An 18334-nucleotide genomic window follows, 5' to 3' on the forward strand; every position below is an offset into this window, starting at 1 on the left:
ACAAAGCTGTTATCACCAGCTATTTGAGAGTTTTAATTTCATGTAGATGAGGTGAAATACTTGGATCTGAAAAGGGTTTTTTAGTTGTTCAGTCCACAGGTTCATAGAATTAGAACATGCTTAGATAAAGTGAACTGGTGTTTCATACTATTATTTGTTCACAGACGTAAAACAGGTAACTACATTTGTAACTGAAAAAAATAAAAATAAAAATAGCTACCTGCTATGTTAGATTACTTCTGGTTTCTCTGATCCACAGTTCTGTTGCTCACACCTAGTGCAGAAAGATGGACTGACAGAATTGGTAACTCTTGGTAAACATTTGCCATTAAGGAGACTCTAAAGTGTGGTGTGGGTTTTTTTTTAAGCACTGGGTAAGGTACCATTTTGTAAGATTGATATTTTTGAAAGGCAGTTTGTGAGTCTATTTTTTACTAAATAAAATATTCCTTCCACGCCTTCTAAAGGGAGATATTTAGAAACATCTTCAGAACTAAAGCTATCGGAACTTTTTCTGTCATAACCAGATTCAGCCTCACCACTGGAAACACGTAGGTGTTTTCAATGTAAGGGTGGAATAACACAGCAATAGGGTTCTGGCTACTTTGCAGTCAGGATGCCTCAGCATGTTTGTAATATTTATCAGGTTAATTGCTTTGCTGGCTTTTTAAAATTTCTAACTTATGAAGTACAGTCTTGAGTAGCCCTACTCAGTAGGACTGAGGACCAAGCCTTGGTATTGTGAATTTCCTGAGGCAAAGACTGTGTCTTCATCTTTTTGAAGTACTATTTGTGTAGTCCTGTGTATATCTTCTCTATATTTTTATACTTAGATATGCTGAATAATAGCTTGGAAACGTTGCCAGACATCATGGTAGTTTTGTGACTGGTCTTGTAATACTGGTGTTTCCCTTAAGTATTTATTAACTGATGTAAGGCACTTTTACGAGAATAACAGGCTTCGTTTAATTTTAAAATAGGTTTCTGACGCTTCGACTTGTAGGAAAGGTCTTGGAAAATACCAGCCCTGCAGGTTCAAAAAAAGCAAATATGATGGACTCGGCATTTATTATTTATCGAATGTTTTGACTTCTGACCTTCTTGTGAGCCAGTGGAGAATTGAGAGAGGAGAGGGATGCGTGTGGGAGCAGCTCATCGTGAGGGCGAGGTGAAGCGAGGTGGCCAGGCCGCAGTGAGGTACGGGGTCGTCCTGGCATGCACCCCAGAAGCCTGACATCCCAAATCCTGGTGGCACCATCCTGTTCCCTACTGCTGCTGCCTTCCAGGCACCCTGAGTGATATCCCAGCGCTGTTCCTGATCCCCACACCAACAGTGAGCTGCTGGGTGTCCTAACTGAGCTGCTGTCAGTCCTAACGAAGCCATGGTGAGGGAGCTGTGCTTTGGGTTTCCAGTGGCAGATGGGGGCTGACAGTGCCTGTTTTTGGGGGTGTCATGGGTTGATTTGGCACTGTCTTACATTTCCAGCGGCTCATGGGGGCTGACAGTGGCTGCTTTGGGGGTGTTTTGGACGGGTTTGGCACCACCTCACATTTCCAGTGGCTCATGGGGGCTGACAGCGGCTGGTTTTGGGGTGTCACGGGTTGGTTTGGCACCATCTTATGTTCCTAGAAGCTCACGGGGGCTGAGAGTAGCTGGTTTTGGGGGTGTCACAGCTCGATTTGGCACCACCTTACATTTCCAGCGACTCACGGGGCTGTCAGCGGCTGTTTTTGGGGGTGTCACGGGTTGCTTTAGCACCACCTTATGTTTCCAGCAGCTCACGGGGGCTGACAGCGGCTGGTTTTGGGGCGTTATATGGCTTGCTTTGGGCACCATCTTATATTTCCAGAACCTGACAGGGGCTGTCCGCGGCTGTTTTTTGTGGGTCTCACGGGTTGGTTTATCACCCCCTTATATTTCCACCACCTCACGGGGGCTGTCAGCGGCTGTTTTGGGGTCACCACAGCTTGACTGTGACACTGACCGATCCCGGGAGGGGGGGGGTGGTTGAGGCTCTGAGGCGCCCCCACCTCCCCTCCACAGCCCTCGGGGCCGCGCACGGGGCCGCGCACCGCCCCCCCCCCCCCCCTCCTCCACCTGTTGCCGGGCCGGCGGCGAAAGGGTGCGAGGCGGCGTGCGCGCCCCCGCCGGCAGGGGGCGGTGCGCGTGCGCGAGCCGGCGGCGCCGGGCAGCGTGGAGGGGCCTCTCCTTCCTCCCTCCCCCCCCCCCACTCCTCCTCCTCCTCCTCCTCCTCTTCCTCAGCCGGTGCTGGCGGCAGCGGGGGCGCGCTCGGCGCCCGCGATCCCCTCCCCGCGCCGCCACCACAGCTCGGGGAAGCGGAGCGCTGCCCGCCGCGCCCCTTCCTCCACCTCCTCCTCCTCCTCCTCCTCCTCCTCCTCCTCCTCCTCGTCGTCCGGCCCCGTCGCTGCTCCCTCTCGCCCCGGTTCCCCACCGGGCCCCCCCCCCGGTGCCAATATTCCCGAGATCAAGCGTTACGCCGCGGCGGCGGGGCCCGGGGCCGGAGGAGGAGGAGGAGGAGGCGGAGGTGGAGGTGGAGGTGGCGGCGGTGGCAGCGGCAGCAGCAGCGGCGGGGCCGGGGGGGACCGCAGCGAGGCCGCCGCTGCCGCCATGGAAGCGCTGGGACCCGGTGAGAGCCGCGTTGAGGTGGTGGGGGGGGGGCGGGTAAGGCCTGAAGGGAGGAAGAGGAGGAGGAGGAGGAAGGCCTCGGGCCCGGCCGGGCGCCACCAGCTGAGGCCTGGGGAGGGCAGCGCCGCCCGCCGGGGCCCGGTGAGGCCTCAGGGGGTGGCCGTGAGGGGCCGGGGGGGGCCCCCCCCCCGACCGGCTGCAGCCTCCCGGGGAAGTTTTGGGTTTTTTTTGGGGGGGGCTGCCCGGTGGTGAGACCTCTGAGGGGGACAGGCCCCGGCTGTCAGTGGGATAGGGGCTGTATGGGGGGGCGCAGGGCTTGGGGGGTGTCACAGGGCTTGGGGGGTGTCACAGGGCTTTGGGGACACTCTCACTACACCCAAATGCCCTAAGCCCTCCGGTCTGATTTTTGACATTTGGCCACCTAAGGTGGTGCCTCCTGAAAGCATGCGCCTTGGATGTTATTTTTTTTTAAACAAACTTTGGCTAAATGTTGGGGTTATTTCGTACGGGGTGTCTTCGTACTGGTATCTCGTTCCTTAATTATTCTTCTGTGAGCTGACTGCAAGATGTGTTTCTCAACACAAGTGGTCTGTGCGTATTGTTGATAAAGATCTTGATCAAGCTGTGGGTATAATTGAAGTGCTGTTAATTTTAGTAGAATAGGAAAGATTTATTGACAGAAAGGTGCGATTCCGGAAGAATCCAGATCCTAAAACACTTAGTGGAGGGCTTGTTTTGGTTCTGCTGTGTAGATACATGATGTAGCCTGTCCTCACTCCCAACTTCAGCAGCAGATCCTCTTTTGGCTGTGTAAAAGTACTTCCTGTCTGAAGTAACTCAGCTGGCGGCTCAGAGAACCTAAACGATAGGAGAAATTAAGAACAGTGAGTATAACCCTAGGCAGGCTGACCAGGCAAAAATCCCAATAAAATTGCTGTGACTTGCAAGGAAGCCTGGCTTCAGAGGGGGAAGCAGCTTTTGACTTATTCTCTAGATTCCTTTGAGAAATAACTTTAGGAAGGCGAAGGTGTAAGCGCTGTCTCCTTGCATCAAAGCTGACCTAGGTCAGCATTGCCATGCCCGCCTGCAAAACTTGTCAATAGCGAGGCAGGAAAATGGGTAAATATAGTTGTCATTTAATCTCTTGTGGGAGGTCAGTGCTTGCACTTACTTCAGGCTAATTAGCACAGGATTAATGGATCATCTCTCTCGTATCCAAATAAGCACAGCAAACTTTGATTGCCCTCGATGATTCACGCTCGTCAAGATCGCTGTAGCTTTTTTTGAGTACTAACTGTACCCTACAACCAGTTTAACTGCGGCGTTGGGAGCTCCTGGGCTGATGGCAATTACTCATGCGGGTGCAGAGCCAGCGATGTGTCGTGTGGGATGGCTGTGGCCCAAACAGCCACCGTGCTGCTGCAGCTTGACGTGTCAAGTGGGCTACGGCTGCTAACGTGCTCTAAGTGTTACTTCTGCTTAGATATTTGAGGGTTGGTATCCTCAAATCGGTAATTTTAATGTAGTAGCCATTAGATGGCTTGGAAGGCTCCTTTGATTCAGTCTTGGGTTTAGTTGAGGATTGTGTTAAGATTATTGCTGCACGCTGAAGTGTGCCCAAATATGAGCTTCATCCTCCAGCTTATACTTTTTTGTATAAACTTTTGAGCCTTTGATTTCAATAGATCCTGTCAAGCTGACACAGTCTTACAATACTGAATTTGCCCTAAGTTTTATTATTACTTTAATATTACATTCCTGTCTTGTAAAACTTTTTTCCCCTCTCGTTTGCTGCTCTAAAACAGAGGAAAGAAACATTAAATGCACTGAGCACTGGCAGATACAGACAAAACCCATGAAAATGTACTAATTCCATTTGCTTTATATGCAGTTTCAACCGAGGCTGTGACAGATTTAATAATAGCAAAACAAAAATGCTTATCCTGTTAACATGCTATCTCAGATCTTAACGCTTTGAGGAATTGAACTAAAGGTTAACTAGTGACTAGCTTACATGTGAGTACTGATTTAAGCCTCTCATTATTTCCTCCTTGGAACTTTTTCTGAAGCTATTGCTTCTGTCCAAATAAATTACCTTCTCCACACCTGTTAGGAGTCTATACCTGTCTTTATGCTTGTTCCCTTACTCTTCTTTTTAGAAGAAAGCCTAGACCATTTGTCCTTCCTTCCTTTGTGTTGGAACCTGAAATTGGCTGGAGTCATGCTCCAGGGGAAAAGTACCCCACTGTTAACAAAAGTGATGTGTTCGTGATGTAAAGGAAACAACAAAACTCTTTTAGCCTGGATTCAATATGGCAATATGTTTTTAGTTTAGTTCAGAATAAAAATTCCAATTCCCCATTTCTAGATTACATCAGTTTTCAGGTAGAAGTTGTGTTATTTCCTGAGTATGCCAAGAGTGGCAATCATGAACATCTGAGCTTCAAGCCAGTAATGGAAAGGTGTGGCTCCTGTGGCTATTGGTTTGCTCTAGAAATGGAGGTAGGAATGCATTTATGTTTACATTATATCAAGATGCATAGTATGTAAATGTTTGTATTCCATCTCAGGACTCTGTCGAGTTCGTAAGCCGTAGCTATGAAAAATGTCACTACAATTCAGAGAAGGGGTTGTGGCATTAACCTAGATATGCTTTAGGGAGTGCATTTTTCACCTGGAACTTCAGAGCTGCTGGCAGGCTGTGAGCCACTGGGAGCACCTCCACCTGCAATCCCAGGAAGCTACTGAAGATTTTCTGCCCTGCCAGAAAGGCTTTCCAGCTAAATACACCCGAAAGGATGCTGCACTGAGTGCTAAGTTATTTTTCTTCCATATTTCTTTGACTTCCGTAGGGCCTCCGGCAAGCCTTTTCCAGCCACCCCGTCGCCCAGGCCTGGGAACTGTTGGGAAACCCATCCGCCTCCTAGCCAACCACTTCCAGGTCCAGATCCCCAAGATTGACGTTTATCACTATGATGTAGATATCAAACCAGAAAAACGGCCCCGAAGAGTGAACAGGTATGAGTTGCTTAACGCTACTAATTCTTTAATATACATATATATTTTAAAAGTGTTTATGCTTCAGTTTAGGAGAACTGTACGTCCTAATCGTTAATCAGCTACAGAACAGCTTGTGTTTGTATCGTGGTTAGCAGTTGTTCTATTGTTCAGCGAGCTGTAATATAATATTCTTTTTAATTTTATTAGATATTTTGCAAGTGGGTAGTAACATAGAAGGCTTTAGGAAAAGCACTCAGCTTTGAACTACAGCTTTTTTATTTTCTAGTTTGCAAGTGAACATGGTTGATAGTTGTTCCAGTCTATTATACAAAGATGTGTGTTAGCTGAGGGGAAGAGATTCTCTTTGCAGTGTTTTAGGTGTTCAGATGTGGATGTTCAGTCAATAGAATCAAGCTGCAGAGCACCTCAGCTCACACAAGGTAGATGCTTTTATTTGCTCCTGTGCTCAAACAGTTATTCGGATTCCACTGGCAATATTGAGCGTATTTCTGCTGATAGTAATGAGAGTTTGGACACCTACCATGCCTGTAGACACCTTTATATTGAAAATTAAGTGTCTTAATCTGGAGGTGACTTTTGCTCTTGGGTTCTGCTGATGACTTGGGTATGTTCTAGTGTGCTGTTGTTTCTTCTATTTAAGAAAATATAAAAAAGGAATTTTAAACTGCTTAGGATCATTGCTGGGTTTTTCTGTTCTCCATAACTTGATGCCTTCCTCTGTAGAGAGGTGGTGGACACCATGGTGAGACACTTCAAGATGCAAATATTTGGTGATCGGCAGCCTGGCTACGATGGGAAGCGGAACATGTACACTGCACACCCCTTACCAATTGGCCGTGACAGAGTAAGTGCTGCTACAAGCAGCTCTAAGTTTCTGTAGAAAACTGTTAGTGTCATTTGAAAAGTGTTTTTATTGACCAAAACCTAAGATATTATCACATGTATTAGTATAGTCTTGGGAATTACAGGCAGTGTTGGTAATTTAGGTGCTTTTAGGTGCCTTACTGAAGTTTATCATCTTTGGGTTTCTAGTGGTAAACTCTTCACTCGGTGCACTTGTCAGTGATGCTCTGAACAACCCATTGTGCTCTTTCAGCTGCAAATAGATTTTTATTTTATTTATTTATTTTTTTTTACCCTGATGCAAATTTCCATTTTCTCTGTTCTAACCCCAGTTCCCTTGTTAAACGTTACAGTAGTTGTTAGATGACAAATGGCTGTTTTGGTGTGGCTGCACTGTTGAACTATGTCCTCCTGTTCATAAGAACTGTGCTACAAGGACTGTGAACAACTAAATCAGCTGCACTGGCCTTTGTAGTGCCGGGCCGTGCTCACAACACCCTGGCTCTGACAGATTGAGATCTGTATCAACCAGTCCTGATGCAAAACTTAAATAACCCCCATCTACTCTTCTCCCCAGGGATCTGGTTATTGCTGATACAGTGCCATGAGGAATACGTAGGATGAGTTCCCATTTACCCTTTGGCTGGGTGTGTGAGAATAATTTCAAGTTCTATGTTAGAACTCAGAGATTTATGTATGCCGGTGATTCTTCTTTTTGACCAGAAATAGTTTTTTCTTGCCTTCCTGTTAAGGACACAAGACATTTTGCTATTAACTGGTTGACACTTTAAAAACAAAAAAAACCTCACAGTTCTCAGAGTTTTGATGTCATCATACTCACCATACTAATTATCACTTACAATCTAGACTTCAAGATACCGCAGTAACTGCACTGAGGTTTCTTCAGATGAATGAATTACAAGCTTTCCAAATTGTAAGGAAACTGATTGTAATAGTCTAAGCAAATTACACAAACCAATCAGCAAAAGTAAAGAATCAAAGGATACTTAAGAGAAACAAGTAATCTTGCATAGTGTCATGTTAGCCTGCAGTCCTTAACAAAAGCTTTTGCTTAATTTTACATGTAAGGTGGATATGGAGGTGACGCTTCCAGGGGAGGGGAAGGACCAGACTTTTAAAGTATCCATTCAGTGGGTATCAGTCGTCAGCCTTCAGTTGCTGCTGGAAGCTCTGGCAGGGCACTTGAATGAAGTTCCAGAAGATTCTGTACAGGCACTTGATGTAATCACACGGCACCTTCCCTCCATGAGGTGAGTACTTCCAGTGTCTTCCTAACTGGCTCAATCTTGCATCTGTCTTACCTTTGTATTATTTACTGCTTGCTGCTGTTCTATTGCTATTACACCTTCCTCCTGCAGAAGGGTTGAAGGATGCTGTTGTGTAATTCAATGCCTGCATTACAAATTTGCACTAGAATAGGGAAATTTGATCTCAACTCAGGACTTGTATCTGCTGGTCATGTTTCCAACTGGAATTTGCTGCAGCCTTTCCAACTGCTCTGCTGGTAAAGGTTTTGTATGCTTGCCATGAGTTTGTTCTAACAGTTACACTGCACTATAGGAGTGCATTTTAAACATATGACTTTAAAAAGGTCCATCAGAAAGCAATGATGAGATTTATCAATTTTCTTACGTTTTTTTCAGGTATACTCCTGTGGGTCGCTCCTTTTTCTCCCCCCCTGAAGGCTATTACCACCCTCTGGGTGGTGGCAGGGAGGTCTGGTTTGGTTTCCACCAGTCCGTCAGGCCTGCCATGTGGAACATGATGCTCAACATTGATGGTATGTAGGAAATTCTGTCTCACTAATGTAACAGAGTCTTTGCTGCTTCTAAATTAATATTTTTTTAATTTATTTTTTAATTCTTAGTGTCAGCAACTGCTTTCTATCGCGCCCAGCCTATCATCGAGTTCATGTGTGAGGTCTTGGACATTCAGAACATCAATGAACAAACCAAGCCTCTGACGGACTCCCAGCGTGTCAAGTTTACCAAAGAAATCAGAGGTAAAGGCTTGTTCTAAAGCATCACTGCATCAGAAATCTGTAACCTTGTCAGTACTATGTCGTAATGAAAATTCGCAAGGCAGTTGGGAAGTTGGTCTGTTCCTTTTTGCTGTTTTCTTTCTCAAAGGTGCCTCCTATGTCTGATTTTATTTAGGTGACTTATTTTGGTTTTCAGGTCTAAAAGTAGAGGTTACTCACTGCGGCCAGATGAAGAGAAAATACCGAGTTTGCAATGTTACTCGACGACCAGCCAGTCATCAGACGTATGTATACCAGCACTTGTTGACAATTTTTAAGATCTTGGACCATTTAGGTATAGTATTTATGTTAGAAAAGCCAATTCCAGAGGTAAAGCAGCTATGCGGCTTTGAAAGAGTGTTCACTCTTAGCAGACCAGAGGAATAATGTGGGTTTTGACAATTGCTTTATTTACTTCAACAGAACAAAATTGAAGCTGTATCCCAACTTCTTAATATAGGTATCAAAGGTGGTAATTGTTAAAACAGCTTTGATAAATTCCGTATATTGTCTATAAAATCTTCTTACAAACAAGAGATCCAGTAGCTAAGGAAAATAAATGTTTTAAGCATTGCTACTCTGAAATAGGTTTTCCACATTGCTTTTTCCTTTTTATATAAAAAATAAAAATAAAAAAGCCTAACCAGAACAAATGTCCTTTATAGGTTTCCTCTGCAGCTGGAAAATGGGCAGGCTATGGAGTGTACAGTAGCTCAATATTTTAAGCAGAAGTACAGTCTGCAGCTAAAATATCCTCATCTTCCCTGTCTCCAAGTAGGACAGGAACAGAAACACACATATTTGCCACTTGAGGTAAGAATCTAACTTTCTCTTGCCCTGTGGTATATCCTTTGTTAAATGGTGTCATGCCACTTCTCACTGTTCCTGTGTAGGTGTGTAACATAGTGGCTGGCCAGAGATGTATCAAGAAGCTAACGGACAATCAGACATCGACTATGATAAAAGCAACTGCGAGATCTGCACCAGACCGACAGGAAGAAATCAGCAGACTAGTAAGCATTTTTTCAGCTAAACAATCTGCATTTGTCACTTCCAGAAGGCTCTTCCAGAAGAGCATATGTCATGATAACCAGAATAACCCCAAACTGTGGAAGTTCAAAAATCTGACTTTAAAACAAATACTTTTAAACCTATTAATTGCAAAGAGCACAGAGTCACCCGAAGCATTGGGTGTAGTTACATAAATTCTTTCCTTGTCACCAGGTAAAAAGTAACAGCATGGTTGGTGGACCTGATCCGTACCTGAAGGAGTTTGGTATCGTTGTCCATAATGAAATGACAGAGTTGACAGGCAGAGTTTTGCCAGCACCAATGTTGCAATACGGAGGCAGGGTGAGTTTTCTGTGTCTGGTAATACTATCTTGTTCTGGGGTTATTTAAATCCATGGTGTTCCATATATCTTCTCGGAAAGCATGCTGTTGTTTGAGCACTGGTTGGCTGTAGTCAAAACCAGGCAGAGTTTTTTATTTGTAATTTGTCTTTGTTTTTGACCTAGAACAAGACTGTGGCCACACCAAACCAAGGCGTGTGGGACATGAGAGGGAAACAGTTCTATGCTGGCATTGAGATTAAAGTTTGGGCTGTCGCCTGTTTTGCTCCTCAAAAACAATGCAGGGAAGACTTACTAAAGTAAGTATTTTTAATATTTATTAATAGTACCCGTTTCGGGGATTATTTTCTTCTTATCTCTGAACAGTGGAATGCAGTATAAGCTGACTAATGCATCTAATAGTAAAAAGAGGAAACCGCAGTTCCGTGACTTAAATATTTGCACCTTGGGAGGAGACTACAACAAAGCTCATAACCTAATTGGCTGGCTAGGAAAAGTATCAATTCCCTTACCACTGAGGCTCTGTTTCCTGCTGTGGAGACTGCAATCAGCTTGTACTCTGTTTTTTTTTACAAATAATTGATGGTCTTTTATTCCAAAACCTAAACTTTTATTTTTTTAACCTTTACTGCCTCCCAGACAACATACACCACTCCCTCTTTCCGTCCCCCCCCCTCCTTCGGATTACTTTGCAGAGTCCTAAATATCAGGTGCTGTTTAAACCACTGAAACATGCAGTAAAAATCATGGTTGCAGCAAAATTCACTGGATGATAGAAATTTACCAGCACATCAGTGTTAGTTTGGGAATCTACCTCAGAGTATTCAACTTAAATGTATGTTTGTTTTCCCAAGGCTTCTGCAATTCCTGGAACAGAGGCTTATGAAACTTTTCCTCATACAAGATTAAAATCATATCAGTGAATTTCTTACCGTGATATAATAGCTTAATGGAACAGTGTAGCGTTGGTGGTGTTGTGAAATAGCTGAAACAGCTTAGATCTTGTTGATAGAATTAACAGGAAAGTAAAAAGGTGAGGTTGTTTCCATTTATATTTCATTTACAGGAGCTTCACTGACCAGCTGCGCAAGATCTCCAAGGATGCAGGGATGCCAATCCAAGGCCAGCCCTGCTTCTGCAAATACGCCCAGGGTGCAGACAGCGTGGAGCCCATGTTTAAACACTTAAAACTGACTTACGTTGGTCTGCAGCTGATCGTGGTGATTCTACCTGGAAAGACACCTGTGTATGGTATGGAGAAGAGGCTGTAAAACGTTAAGTAGTTGTACAGCAACTGGGCATCTCACTATGCTCTTTGTTGGTAGAAAGGAAACAGAGTAGGCAGTGTCTTTAGTTTAAGAGGTGGTTTTGGGTCATCTTTGTTGTTTTTTGTTGCTCTTTTTTTTTTTTAAGTTTGGTTTGTCAGGTCTCATTGGAGAACTTTTGAATCCCAAAGAGCAGTCTGAGCCTTTGTCAGCGAACCTTTAAGGATTCGAATTAGCATAGCATTTGAGAAAAATAAGAGAAAGCAGATGGAATTACTGACTGTTCAGGTAATTGGAACCACTGTCTTACTTTTCTGTCACAGCTGAAGTAAAGCGGGTTGGTGACACGCTTCTTGGCATGGCCACTCAGTGTGTTCAGGTAAAGAACGTGGTGAAAACATCCCCGCAAACACTGTCCAACCTGTGTCTGAAGATAAACGCAAAGCTTGGAGGAATCAACAATGTGCTTGTACCTCATCAAAGGTAAGGTTAAATCTAAAGCGCTCCTTGAAGTCTGGATTGTCAAGCAAAATGGTGTTATTTTGTTTTGCTAGTTTAAATTGTACCTTTCAAAATATGAAGTATGTTAGAAATAGCCACAGACTAAAGAAGACAGAGGAGGGTGCTTCTGTGTTTAGAATCTGCCTTATAAGCCCTGTGCTGAGGAATCTCTTTAGTGTTAGAGGAGTCAGCAGTGTGTGTGAGAAAACAAGCTCAAAAAGGTGTTTTTCTTAATTTTTTGTCTCTTTTGGTCCTTTTCCTACCTTTGGGTTCAGTCTGTCTACCTTTTACTTTTGCCATCTCTTTAAGCATACTGTATTTCCTTCCACACTGAAAGAAAAGGAGTGAGGCAGAGTGACTTGTGATAAATGCTTGTAAGTTCCTCTGCCCTTGGTTCTTTTCTGCTTTCTGCTCTGTCTGGACTATAAGAGCTGGAGGTAGAGATCTTTTGTCTTTAAAGATTCTGGCATGGTTTTAGTGCTCTTGAATGGTTTGAATATACTTTCCTTAGCTGTCTTTTTTTTCTCCTACCCTCCTTCCTCATCCCACTTCTGTGCATCATTATTTAATACACCTTAACCTTATTAAACAGGCCCTCGGTGTTCCAGCAGCCAGTGATCTTCTTGGGAGCAGATGTCACCCACCCTCCTGCTGGGGATGGGAAGAAGCCTTCTATTGCTGCTGTGGTAGGCAGCATGGACGGCCACCCCAGCCGTTACTGTGCTACAGTGCGTGTGCAGACCTCCCGGCAGGAGACCTCACAGGAATTGCTGTACAGTCAGGAGGTGATACAGGACCTGACTAACATGGTGCGAGAACTGTTGATCCAGTTTTACAAATCCACTCGGTTCAAGCCCACACGGATCATTTACTACAGAGGGGGAGTATCAGAAGGGCAGATGAAACAGGTACCGTCTGATGATCTCTTGTTGCTTGTGAAAAGGGATTGGCACTTATTTCCAACTAAATGTGGATTGCATTTGTTTAAGGGGGACAATTTGCAGTTTCAATGAGTTTTTCTGGGCAGACACAAGGTGCAGTTATCCTGTCTGATTGTGCTCCTCAGGAAGCGACACTTAATGCCTGGAGAGAATAATATTGCATGCACTGAGTTCTGCACCTAATAATTAAATCTTCTACTTCTAGGTAGCATGGCCAGAGCTCATAGCTATCCGGAAGGCCTGTATTAGTTTGGAAGAAGACTATAGACCAGGAATAACCTACATTGTTGTGCAGAAGAGGCATCACACCAGACTGTTCTGTGCTGACAAAACTGAAAGGGCAAGTAATGTTGGGTACTTAAGCAAGGAGGCAATGGGAATGTAGCTGGTTTGGATAAAAGGGGTGGAATCCATCTCACCCATTGAAACTAACTAATCTATACAAACAGGAGGAGTTCTGTGATGGAACAGGCTCTCTGTAAGACCAAAATAGCCAGTTCCTCCCCTTTTTTTTTTTTTTTATTGCTCTACATCAGGCAGTCGGATGGAACAGCTTGTTCCCAGCCCCTTTTGTAATGAGCATACTCTGTATCCCTGGATTTGTGTATCTGGAGCTGTAACCTCATTTTTTTTTATAGTTGGAGATTCTCAGCACATGCTAGTTGTTCAGTTAGTCGCCTGTTCTGTTCACAGGCATCAATAATATTTGCCTATGTCACAAATCCACAGGCCAATGAAGGAACCTGTTTTAGATAGTTCTTGATCACAGGTTTGCTAGAAATAAACATCTCGGGTGTGATTGCAAACAAGGGCGTGAAATCTATTTCAGAAAGCCTGCCTTTTTTCCATATTCTGAATTACTTATATAGGCTTTATCCCACTCTGCAATTTTAATGGTGCTGGCAGGAACTTTATTTTTCTCTGATTATGCACCAACTAGAGTTGGTGAAATTTCTAACCATGAACTCGCAGAGAACACTTTCATTCCTCCTATGTAAATTACCTTATTTTTTTCCCATTTTCAAGCAGTAAATTCTCAAGCAACTTTAAGTAGAGCCTATCTAAGGAGGTATTTTTGGGTCATTTCTAAAGAAAAACAAACACGGGCTAATAATAAACTTTCCACATCAGGTGGGTAAGAGTGGCAACGTACCAGCAGGCACTACTGTGGACAGCACGATCACGCATCCTTCTGAATTTGACTTTTACCTCTGTAGCCACGCAGGAATTCAGGTAACATTTCAGCTCTGCTGCACTCAGACTGTGGGACTAAATCCTTATTGTTGTCCTGATGAGTAATGTTGCTTCTATTTATAGTTTGGCAGACTTTAGAGTTAGTTGCATAAGTTCAGTGCCTGTTTGGCGCTCACTCTTCAGCGTACTGATAGAAGGTACAGCCTGCAGTACCACCTCTGGTTTTGTTGATGCTGTCCAGCTGAATGCTCCTCTGTTCTCCGCAGGGAACCAGCCGGCCCTCCCACTATCAGGTCTTGTGGGATGACAACTGTTTTACTGCAGACGAGCTACAGCTTCTGACCTACCAGCTGTGTCACACGTATGTGCGCTGTACACGATCAGTCTCTATCCCAGCTCCTGCATACTACGCCAGGCTGGTAGCGTTTAGGGCCAGATACCATCTTGTGGACAAGGATCACGACAGGTAAGGAACTGTACCTCGCTGTCTTGCTAGCCAGGTAATGAACTGGAGTTCTGGGCTTGTTGGCCCAATTGTTCATGGCTCTCTGTCTGCCTTTTTACAGCGCTGAAGGCAGCCACGTGTCAGGACAGAGCAATGGCCGTGATCCTCAGGCTCTGGCAAAGGCAGTGCAGATCCACCATGACACTCAACACACAATGTATTTTGCTTGAGAGCATCTGGGAAGATGTGGCAAAACCAACAACTCGTGCAGTCCTGAAATGTTGTCAATGCCTACTGCTATAGCTAGGGCCCGGTTTATTTCAGACTGCCCACTACCAGCAGCTCTGAACAGTCGCACTGAATCTGTACTTCACAGCAATGTCTGATGCACCAACACAATTGAGCCATTCGTTTCATTATTTTGTGTAATAGGAATTCATAGACTGTCTTTTCTGATGCATTGGACTGAATTTTTACCTCAAAGCGCAAAAGGCCGATCATCCTGAAATTTTTAAAGGACTTGGCATGAAAGGTTTCTATTGAATATTTTGCTAGCTACAGTTTTTAAGTTATCTTCTCATCCCATTAGTTTATCATGACGACTGATCCCCCGTCTTCATGCACTGCTTAGTGAGTATGCATATTATGGCAAAATGTTTTACTCCAATTAAATGTAACTGTTCTATTGTGTGGGGCCATAGATTTTTTAATGGAGATTTTAGACTTCACTACTGTAAATGCCTTTTGACAAACATAACTTTCACAGGTATTGCAGTTTTTTGTCGGTTTTACTAATTATCTTTTTAATCTCTGCAGACTTGGGCTGCAAAGCAATTGCACTATACGGCGAGTTCAAATATAGGTGGTTCTTGTTCTGTGAATGTGTAACATAACCAGATAGTGATGCCTGTCAGTAGGTTTTAATTATAATGGTTACAAATAATACTGCCATGGTATCATAGGAAATACCGAACCATCATTCTCCCCCTCTAAAAAATGATTAAAAAAAAATACAAAAAAAAAATACAAAAAAAATTAGCTTTTAGGTATTTTGCAAACTTTTACAAAAGTGCCCACTTTATGCTGCTGTGTGGTTTGATAAATCTAAGTGATTTTAAAACTTTTTTCTCATAGAAGGGTTAACTTTGGCAATAAATATTTGTTTTTTAAGCCCCCCTAACAGTGTAATTTTCTAGCTGAGGGTTGTGCATGAGTTTAACCAACATTCTCGTGTCGTTTTCTGAACACACAATTTGGCAGTTTCTGAAACTAATTAGAAAAGACGCACTTCCATGCTTTTTTTAAGAATTATTTTTAACTGTTTTATATTCACTGTTGGTGTCCTGTCTACAACTTTTTTTATAAGCTTGGAAACTGGGTGTTACATGTAGGAAAGGCTTGCCAATCTGTACAGTCTAAATGTATTGTGTGACAGGCAACCTGAGGACTTGTACCAGCATTTTAAACTTTTTCCCTGGGAATCTAGGTTGCACACACAACTGCATTCAACAGCATGTTTAACCCATGTAAGTCTAATATCCTGATTCTGTCCCAGCCTATAGAAATTAAGGTTTTTTAATCTGCTTGGCTTTTTTCAGCTGCAATGTGTAATAAAGAAGAGGGGCTTGGTTTCACTCGCGGAATCCACAACCATAGTACGTGAAGAGTAGATTCCTCTTAGTGTTAACGTGAGTTAGCGCAGATTAAAAGCTTATTCCTAAACTGAGTAGAACTAACACCACTACTTTGATAACAGAAGCTTGCGAAGTCCAACGATTGCACTGTGGTCTCTGATACTCGTGTGGGGTTTGCTGCTAAGTTGTCTGCTGTTCCAAAGCGTAGGAACCAGCCCCCTCAAAATTTCAGCAATAGGAAATGCTGTTTCCTTCAGTCTTTAAGCTTGTAAATAAATTAAAGTTTACATTTCTAAATGCTGTTTTTTTCAGTTGTACCAGAGTACACTGAAGTTAGTCTTCAAACAGTTTTATAACCTCCTTTCAGATAAGATGTCTCATTAAATTAAGTTTAAACTTCTTTCTTTTCTGTTCTAAATGGGACTGAAGCAAGCTCTGCTCCTGGCACGTATAGTGGATGAGTTTAGATTGAAAAATAGATTCCTTTTATTTGTTTTATTTTTATTTTTAAAGAATACCTCACTTGTGTAATAAAATCAGGACATGTGGGTGGGAGACTGACCGCTGCTTCAGCTAGATGGCTGCTTTCTCAGTACTCGTTCAGGGAGAATACAAAAACCCCTTTTTAGAATGAACTCTGACTGACCCAACACACATGGAGAACTTTGGCACCTTGAAAAGAAACTGAGCACCCTTTTTTAAGTTATAGGATCAAAGATCACTGTTTGAGTTTGTGCACTAGGCAAGAATGTGACTGGTTTAATCAAGGGTGCATAACAAGTACTTCGTTTTATCACCAGTTAGTTAGTTGTCCAGTGCCAAGCACTCCTAGTTCAGATTGAGTGAAGTGAGAGCCTCTCTTTTGTTTGCCTGTGACTGGACTGAATATTTAACCTCAGACTATGTGGATTGTTAGATCTCAGCTAGCCCTGGGAAGCATGGCGAGAACCCTAACTCAATCCTGTGTTAGAACACCGTTGTTTAAAAAATAATAGTATAAAAAAAACCTGCTAATTTTGCAGTGCTGTCACTTTGAGTGTTTAAATTCAGGACTGTTGCTTGGTGGTAAATGCAAGATCAAAGTTTTGGCAATAGTGGCCTCTGAGGGTCTACGAGCTGAGTCTGGAGGTTGGGCTTGACGATCTGAATTAACCCCTTGGGACTGACTGAATCGTTATGCATGTGTCAATCAATGGGAAGATGTGCATTCTGTAGCTGTAGTTCTTAGGGTGTTTTTGTTTTGTTCTGTTTTTTTTTCTTTTCTTTTTTTTTTTTTTATAAATAAAGCCTGTTGGCCACTGTTTAGCTATGTGGTGTGAAAGATTTTAAATGTAGCAAAGTTTAAAGAGTTGGGGAAGGGGGTGGTTGACACTTTAAAAAATAAAATAAAAATAAAAAGGGGTGGGGGGGAGGCGGGTGGGCAGAAACCCCATTTTCAAACCAGTTCTGCTTGCTTTGTGAACAGCTGAATTCTGAACAAGCTCTGGCAATCACTAGTTAGCCTGTCTCAAACATTTGAACAGCCTGGCTTATTTATTCTTGTTGTAAGTACCACAGTTTAGTGTAGTGCCTGTAGCTGCATCCAAAGGGCATAAGAGGTTGTGATATACAGGCAAATTTGCTTCATGCAGTACGTCTCTTGCTCCAGACACAAGTGTCAGAGTTATTTAACCTATATCAACAGCTTTGCTCTTCAAATGGGTAAAGGCACATTTGTTCAGATACGGTGTTTAACGAAACCTACCCCCCAAACTACCTTTGTGGATGTGCTGTAGGATTTTTCTTGCTCAATAGCAAGGGAGTAACTCTGCTTTCATTTTAAGAAGGCAGGGTTTGGAGGGCATTGTATCAATACTGTTTCAACTACAAGGTTTTTTCCTTGTGCATTTGAGGAAAGATCTTGTAATATCACTTACAGATTTTCTTATACCTTGCTATTGACATTTTCATATTTCTATGTCTAGAGGCTGAAACTTCAATGTAAAATGTTTGCATTTGTTCATTTTGACTTACGATGTAACTTTTGTTTCTATATTGTTAGACTTGTAATGTTTAAAATTGTATTTTATTAAATTTGGACTGGATGTATGTCTATAGCAATACGAGGTACTCTTTCTAAACTGTTCTGGGTGGGTTAGCAGCCCCATGTTGCGATAAGATGCTGGTTGTGTACAATTTGCAATGTATTTTTTTTTTTAGCCTGCAGGGATATTTTGTGTTCATGTGTCCAAAAATAATAATAATAAAAAAGGCATTCTTGTGCCAAATGTCGTTTTTCCTTGTTGATGTCTAATAAATGCAATGTACAGAGTGAGCAACCAATACTGCTGCCTGTAAACAAATGTCTTAAATTATTTAACTTTGAATTAAAAGTTGTACGTGTTAATTTATATCCCACCTGTGGACCTTGTTACCACAAGATAATTTCTGATGTGCGAGGGTTTAGAAAG

General features: G+C 43.1%; 1 protein-coding gene across 1 annotated transcript; it reads left to right on the forward strand.

Moving 5' to 3' along the window:
* The first annotated feature begins 2258 nt into the window (after positions 1–2258).
* Positions 2259–18155, forward strand: AGO4 (argonaute RISC component 4). The gene is made up of 18 exons (XM_082777496.1): positions 2259–2648; positions 5500–5665; positions 6392–6512; positions 7601–7782; positions 8176–8312; positions 8400–8534; positions 8710–8797; positions 9218–9365; positions 9446–9565; positions 9777–9905; positions 10070–10203; positions 10971–11155; positions 11493–11652; positions 12263–12578; positions 12817–12951; positions 13743–13844; positions 14072–14271; positions 14372–18155. The coding sequence occupies exons 1-18, from the start codon at positions 2630–2632 to the stop codon at positions 14478–14480; spliced, it is 2586 nt and encodes an 861-aa protein (XP_082633622.1). The 5' UTR covers positions 2259–2629; the 3' UTR covers positions 14481–18155.
* Positions 18156–18334: the final 179 nt, after the last annotated feature.

Source organism: Aythya marila (assembly GCF_965140915.1).
Source record: "Aythya marila genome assembly, chromosome: 22".
Taxonomy (NCBI): domain Eukaryota; kingdom Metazoa; phylum Chordata; class Aves; order Anseriformes; family Anatidae; genus Aythya; species Aythya marila.